Below are 7,961 nucleotides of genomic sequence, written 5' to 3' on the forward strand. Positions count from 1 at the left end.
GAGCCTGCTCTTCGTCTCATCCCTTGGGGCTACCAGGAACGCAGCACCGTGTGATCCCAGCAATATTGAAAGAATGGTGGCTGTTGGTAAAGACGGCATCTCATGTCCAGTTGAAAAAAATATAGATGGATTGTTCTTGTGTAGGAGCCAGTAAACTGCAGCAGAAAAAACACTCGGTAGCAGTAGCACCATTTCCTGCTAGCGACCACATGGAGAGTTCATTGGAGTGGCTTCTTGCTTTTTTGAGTGTCAGGGAGGGTGTGCTTTTGAGACGCGTTACAAAAAGAGCTCTGCCGTAAGTTCTTCCTCTCGAATGAGTTTATTTCCCAGATGTCAAGTTGACTGGGTGTTTTTTCCCCACAAAAAAGCCTGTCCATGGAGGCTGATGGCTCCTGTCCCTTTCATTCTTCTCTGATTTCTCCCCAAGATCTTTCTCCTTCTCTTTGTCGTACAAGTACCCGCGTGGGACTAACTTGAAAAGAAACCGTAGTAGCCAATAACTCCCATGTCAGGCTGATGAAAGGACGAAGTGTCTGCTCCCATCAGGCATAAGGCACTATGGTGACGGTCTTGAGAACTGGAAGACAGTAAATAGGGCACTGGAGGTGCAGAGGAGAGATGAGATCGCGAAGAAAGCAGTTGAACAATATCCCCGTCATTTGTTCTTCCTCCTGTCATTCTAGCGGTACACAGTGGGAATGTGTTTTTAAACTCTACTGCTTCCTTCAGAGCTGGTCGCTCCCCTTGCAGTGCCACACCAACTCACGGCGTTCGTTATACGTACGTATATATACATATACATATACACACACGGACCTTCTCAGAGGGTTTAAAACCCCCAGCAAAAGATTTTTAGGACACTTTCATGAAAGCTCCTCAGTCAGCGCTGCTGTACAAGTAGGGGGTGGCGATTAGTGTGGCTAGAAAGCAGGGAAAGTAATTTCTTTTTCCTGTCGTGACTAATGTATTTGCTGATGATGAATCCTGGTTCCTTCCTCCCATGCCTCCGTGGGGACGACGCCTCCCCCCCGACAGTGATCCTCTGGGTCCCCCACGTGCAGGCGGTGTGGGCCTGCGTGCGGTCCTGCCCTGCCAGCTGTGTGTGCACCCAGGAGCGGAGCTGCTCTGTCCTCTGTGATCGCGCTGGTCTGGGGCAGATCCCTAGCGAGTTCCCCTGCGAGGCCGCCTCTATCAATCTGGACAAAAACAGCATCAAGTTCCTCTCGGAGAGGGCCTTCGGGACCTTGCCTTCCCTCAAATCCCTGTCGCTCAACCACAACAACATCTCCTTCATCACCCCCGGGGCTTTCAAGGGACTGCCCAGCCTGACCGAGCTGAGGATGGCCCACAACGAGTACATCCGCTATCTCCACACGCGGACTTTCACTGCCCTCAGACGGCTGGCGAAGCTGGACCTGGCAGACTGCAACCTTTTCAACATCCCGGACAGGATCTTCATCGAGCTCCCTGCTCTGCAGGAGCTCTTCTGCTTCCAGAACAACTTCCGGAGGATCCCAGGTGCCATTCGGGGCATGGAGAACCTGACCCACGTTTACCTGGAGAGAAATAGGATTGAAGCAGTAGCCTACAACTCCCTGCAGGGTCTGGCCAAGCTGAAATACCTGAATCTACAGGACAACAGGATAAACGTAATTCATGAGCGAGCTTTCAAGGGCTGTCAGAAGATGGAGTACCTGTACCTGAACGACAATTTGATCAGTGAACTTCCAGAAAACTCCTTTGATGGCCTGAGGTGCCTGAAGATGCTCAACCTGGGGGGCAATTTCCTCAGGAACATTTCGAACACTTGGTTCAGGGACTTGGGGGAGTTGGAAGTCCTCTACCTGGACCGCAACAGGATCAACTACATTGAGGAAGGGGCTTTTGAAAACCTCACCAGCCTGGTTGCGTTGCACTTGAACAGCAACAACCTGACGACACTGCCCTTTTCTGTCTTCCAGCCGGTGTACTTCCTCGGGCGGCTGTACCTCTTCCGCAACCCCTGGGACTGTGACTGCCGCATCGAGTGGCTGAAGGAGTGGATGGAGAATTATAGGCTCGTCAGGGACATTCCCTGTGCGTCGCCCTCCTCCGTAGCTGGGATCGACCTGATGGATGTGCTTTATGAGAGATCGCCGGAAGGTTACTGTCTTGACCCAGCGGAGCTAAACATCACGTCCGAAGGCCCAACCCCAAGTGAAGAGCCTTGGTCTACCACAGAAAGCAAGTTTAACAGCCTTATCTCCAAACTCTTGCTCCAGATGGGACTTCCTGAAGAGGTGGCAAACGCTACTGAAGTCTATGGTAACACCACACAGCTGGATGGACTGACTGATGAGGTTTCTTCTGGGGTGGGGGAAGACAGTAATGAGACTGTTTCCTTCTCTTTTTACCTTTTTACACTTTTTACAATGATTGTTTTGCAGTGAAAATAGTCCAAGGGCTGTGTGGAGCATGAGTCCTCCTTAAGCATTTAGTCCCTGTCCCTACCTAGTCATTAGGGAAAAGTTTTGTACTGCAGGCTCCAAACTCTCCCAGCTTGGGTTGGTTGGATCTGGCTCCAGATTCCCCTGAGAACTGGTGGGACTTGGTTCAAGGACAAGTCCTGCTCCAGGTGAGAGGAGTCTGTGGGGTCTCAGAGCCTCCCAAACACTCATAGAGCTGCGTGGAAGATAATGGAGACAATGGCAGGAGGGTTGAGTCTTGCTTAGAGATGTGTGATGCCCTCCTCTGGGAGCGGGGGCAGGAGGGGCTGTATGTGCCAGAGGGACGAGGTCGTGCAGTTTATTCTGTTGGACCAGCTCCAGCGCATCCTTCGTGAGAGTGAAAAAAAGGCAGCAAAACTGGACCCCCTCTCCATATCGCGACAGACGCCCGCGGTGGGTGTTGCTGAAGGCTGGCAAACTGATTCCTGGTTCCACCAGTGTGTGCGGAGGACACAGGGCTGTCCCGGGCAGTGCCCGGGGGTGCAGCAGTCGCCCTTGTGGCCAAGGGAGCAGCAAGGGGAAGGCGCCTGCCCCAGGATGGCCCGTCCCTGCCTCGGAGGGACATGGTGTTTTGGCTGTGACTTCAGATGGGGTTTGATCCCTTCCCCCGTGCTCTCCTGGCACAGGGGCAGGAGAACCAGACAGACCCGTCTTTGTCAAAACACTCTTCTCCGAGGAAAAGCCATTCCAGTGTAACGGCTTGCTTATTAAAATCCATTTCAAACACGTTTTTATTTTTCAATGAATATATTGTTTCGAGGAATGGATTGTTTTTATTTGTAAATTATTTCATCCATAGCAGCAGGAGCAGAAGATGGTGATGACAAATGCAGCCAGGCCCTATTAAATATTTTGTATTTCCACCACTCGTGTGTACCACACAGCATGTCGTATTACGCTGTACTAACCAACTATGTCATCGTTTCCTCTTATGTGGCATCTTTCATATTTTATATGTTTGAAATCTTCAGTTGAAAGCTGCTACTGTGACCAGAAAGAATTACCATGTTTTCTCTATCAGAGCACATTAATAAAATAATTCGGTATTTTGCTCTCAAAAATAAATGAACTGCTCAAAAAGAATATTTATAGATTTTTTTTAGATCCTTGAGTTAATCCAGTGGGGTTTTTTTTTTTTTGTAGGCTACTCAAAAGGGTGCACATGAATGTTCTTTTTATGGTTTAGAGCGAACGGCAAGCTATATTATGGCAGCATAAAGAATAGCTACTTTGACTTAGAACATGACCATGCTTACATCTGTGTGAGTAGCAAATCTTTAAAAAATAAGTGACTATATAGAAATAAATTTCTGTGATATTTTAACTGTAGTAAGTCATTCTACACGGCTCATCATACTGTGGTGTACACGTTCACATAAATTTGTACAACGTACATAATCCTTTATTGCTGCTAAAATGTCAAGAAATAGGAATAAAAATGGGCATGGATTAAAAAAAAAAAAACATTCAAACATTTTCCTAAACCTTCCCCCCCTCCCCCAGCCTCTGCCTTTTCACGAGCAGTTCAACACAAACGTAGCGTCCACCCCTGCCCCAGCTTGGTCCCCACCGGTGCTGGAGCAGCTGCGGCAGAGGGTGAGCTGCCTGCGCTCCCGCTTCGCTAAAGTGATGGTTCAGTACAAGGCAACACGCTGGCTGAAAGCAACCGAGGGTGGCTGTCCTTGCCCCTGATCCCTTCCCCAGTCACGTGCTGGTGGGCACCCAAAATCCTGTGCAAAGGACAGGACAGACGAACTTCAGGCACTGAACAACTGAAAAATGGCAGGCAATGTACAAATTAGTGCACAAAGACCTTGTCTGAGCAGCTCCTGCGCCCTCTGACATCTGTAATCGTCCGGGAGAACGGGGGGAGGATGCAAGGCTTCCGCAGAGGTGGCTCGGGGCAGTTGTCTTCACCCTGGCTGGGCTGGGCCAGCCCGGAGTGAGAGTTCACGCCCTCAGCCTCAAGCAGCGCTGGCACCCCAGCGCATCTTTGAACAACCCCATGGCCGGTCCCACAGCGCCTGGGGCAAACAGCTCTGGCGAAAGCAGCATCAGCTTGTGCTCAAAACGACTCCTGACCTCCCGGAGCAGCGGCCGTGTGAGATAGGGAAGCCGTGCTTCTGCCTGCACCTTTTGCCAGCAAAAACCCAGCATCTCCAGGGGCTTCAAGACACACGCCTCGGGGCAGCCTGCTTTGACCCGCAGCACCACGGCCAAAAAGCCCTAGTGCTTTCCTGCCGGCACCAGTGGTTCCGAGAGGAGAGCTGGCCACGGGGGCAACCAAACCCTCCCTGTCGTGACGGCTCCTCAGCTATCGGAGCCCAGCCACAGTTTTTCCCCAAGGGAAGAGAGATGCCAGATGGTTTGATAAATGCCTATTTGACCTGTTCTGTGAACTAAATTCAATGAGTTTGGATTTCCAGGCTCTTTATGAATCCATTAATCTTCTTAAGTGCTAAATTCATCTGTGTATTATAAAAGGCTGTTTTTCAAACCCAGCCCAGCCCAATCCTGTAGAGGCGTATTATGTTAAGGATGCCTTTACAGGAGCAGTATTTCATCCTGTCAGGGAAGGTTTAGCAATAGGCTTGGCACAGATGGTAGGACACTGAGCACAAAGGGTTCTATTTCACTTCCTCCAAGCACGGATGCCTCGTGAGTGAATTGTTTGTATAACCCACATTTTCATTTTCTGCGCTGAAATGCATTAAAGCTGAAGATCGCCTTACTGTGCAGTTTTTGAGTATTGCTTCCAGGTTAACTAGTGCTTCAAAGACGCTTCTGTTCTATCATCTGCCAGAATGACAGACAGGAATACGAAGTATCTTAAAATGTGTGTTTTAGCAGAGTCTGTGCTGTCAGGTGATGGACAAGGTGACTGCGTATCATCCTTCACCGTGTAACAAGGGGGCCAGTGACCTCGGGCACTGATGATTGAAGCGTCTCTCGCAGTCAAATCCCCTAACGGCTGCCCCGGAAAGCGTTCTCTGTGCTGCTGTACCAATACAGCCGCGGCTGTCTTCGGTGTGCTCGTACCTGGAGGAGCAGCAGCCTTCTGGGCAGGACAGCGAAGCGCGGCTGCTCAAAAGCATGACAAGGCGTCCAGCGCCACGAAAGCGCGTATTAGCCTAGCAGTGCCCGCTTCAATCTTCCATGATCCTTGTTTCCAAGCTCTTAGCAAAGGGCTTGTTTCACTGATTACACAGGTAGATGCTGACTCAAAAATTGCATCTTTTTTTTTTCTTCGTTTTTGAATCTCTTGATTAGAAAACAAGTTAAATTAGGAATCTATCTTTTGCATGAATAGTTTGATTTTTAAATTTTCTTAGATTTGACTCCTGCTGCAAAATTTTCCTTCAGCTGATAAACCTAAACTAGCTGTTGTTTACAAATCCACGGCTCAGAGTCCCTTCACAAACCAACATTGTTTTCAGAATCTGCCTCTGGACTGAGACATCTGCAAAGACAGCACAGAACGGCAGGTCAGGCCCAGCGGAGACGCCAGTCTCAGTCTGTGCGGACTTTGGCACGTCCACGACACTGTGCCATGGGCTGAAGTACTCGTAAAGCGGGTCCTCCTCGAGGAGGTGCAGAGCTGTGGGACCTGAGGCTGACCTGGGGCAAGAGAGCAGCAGAAGGGGGAAATCACGAGTACAAGGAGTACCTCATCAGTGCGTAGGGCCACGTCATCTGCCGCGCACCCTGACGCCACTCCCATGGGCGCACACGGAGCACTGTGACGCAGTTGCACTCATCACCTTCAGTGCCTTGTCTCCATGCACGGGTGAGAGCAAAGCCCTGCCGGCCTGGCAGCGATGGGGCCAGCGTGTCACTGGTATCAGGTGGATGTCTTCCCGCTGCAGCGACATTTTGTACACGGGGGAGGACATCGGTCTAGCTCTTACTCAGGATATCCCTTCAGTAGGGTCTCAACAGACTCTGCACCCCTCTTTTAGGTCAGAGGGGAGAGGAGGTAGCAGCTGACAGGAAAGCTTCAAAGAATTTTTTTTTTTTTTTTTTGACTGGTTGGTTGTGTTTGCACCGACTGTTTCTAATCTGGAAGGCAGAGAAAACAGCTGAAAACTGATGCCAAACTGATGTCTGTCTGAACTAACTGCAAATGTTTCCAGCAAAGCCCCGTCTGGGAGGGTGCTGCAGGTGCTCCCCAGTCCTGCCTTCAGTTGCAGGCACTTCCCTGGAAGCAGTGAGGAGAGATGGTCACGAGGCGCCTGGTGTTAGGAGATAGATAGACGCCTCCTGACTGAAGTTTATTGAGGGAGCTGGTGTTCCCAGGTCAAAGCATCCCAGGTCCTGGAAGAAGGGAATGAGTTTTGACATATGATTCCTGTTAACACAGTGCTCTTCACTGGTGCAACTGGGGTTTTTTATGCTTTACAACAGTTGCTATTAAATTAGAAGGAAGAAGTGGACAAAGTAAAAAGAAAAAAGAAATTATCTGATTTTGGATATCGTCTCTTGGTCTGCTCAGAGTTCTGGCCACGTGTTGCGTTCCTAGGGGTCACACTCGGTGTTTGATGTGAACACTGTTACGCCCCTTTGTTTTTTCATTAAATTTACAGCTGCTGCGAAATGTGGCTCCTGTGAAATTATCCTGTGGGACTGTCTTATGTCGTTTTTCTGTCTGGAAAGAGATGCGAATCCAGGGCAAGAGGAATGACTGTGAACAAAGACAACTTTTGCTAGAAAGGCAGCAGGCGCAGGCCGGCTGAGATCCGGGAACTTCGTTGCCAATTTTGAAGTGGGGTTTATGTATTTTAGCTAATTCTTGTCTTTGTGACATCTGGCTGCTGGATCATGAACAAATTAAATCTTGATTTGTTGAGTTTTCCCCTCATAATTTTTGTGGTCACAAACGCAAGAGGAACCAAATCAACCGAGTTAAAGATTCTTGTTCCAGAGAACTACGGTTCCTCCTTTGGAGTGTGTGAGGCCTTTCAAGACAACAGCCTGTACTGATCGCTGCTGCCTCAGTGTGACCTTCGGAAGGCGAGGCTGGGTGAGAAAAAAGTCGTAATCTCTAGGGACATGAAGCGTGTCTGCCTGCTTTTGTTGGGTCAAGGTATGGGTTTGTCGCACAAACATTAACAATATTGGTAGTTGGCTTCCCACCACCCAACTCTGACAGAGACTCGTGGAGTTTGAAGAACCTGCTGCAGTGACCTGCAAAACAGTTTACTTTAAAGAAAAACATGTAGTTAATATTTTAGGCATAGCAAACTAATTTTAATCCTGAAAATGTGTAAGGTCTATGAAGCAGCTGTGCCACGGGACACTACCAAGTGGCCAGCTGTTGAACAAGCTTTAGATTTTACATGATGAAGAAGCACCTCTAGGTCAAAACCAAACGTGCACAAGCTGAGCACCCCTCTTCATCTTGGGGCAAAAGCTGCTCTTTTAAACTCCAGTATAAAGACGAGTATTGTTGTGGGTGTACATGGCACACAGGGTTCA

The 7,961-nt window shown here is 49.3% G+C and overlaps 1 protein-coding gene across 1 annotated transcript in view; it reads left to right on the forward strand.

Annotated features, from left to right (window-relative positions):
* NYX (nyctalopin) overlaps positions 1-2,429 on the forward strand; it is a 4,428-nt gene extending 1,999 nt beyond the window's left edge. The window contains exon 2 of the mRNA XM_010132421.1: positions 1,036-2,429. Coding sequence (XP_010130723.1) covers positions 1,036-2,429 — 1,394 coding nt within the window. The remainder of the gene's footprint in view (positions 1-1,035) is intronic.
* The last annotated feature ends 5,532 nt before the right edge of the window (positions 2,430-7,961 follow it).

Source organism: Buceros rhinoceros, unplaced genomic scaffold, assembly GCF_000710305.1.
Source record: "Buceros rhinoceros silvestris isolate BGI_N320 unplaced genomic scaffold, ASM71030v1 scaffold11113, whole genome shotgun sequence".
In the NCBI taxonomy this organism is placed as follows: domain Eukaryota; kingdom Metazoa; phylum Chordata; class Aves; order Bucerotiformes; family Bucerotidae; genus Buceros; species Buceros rhinoceros.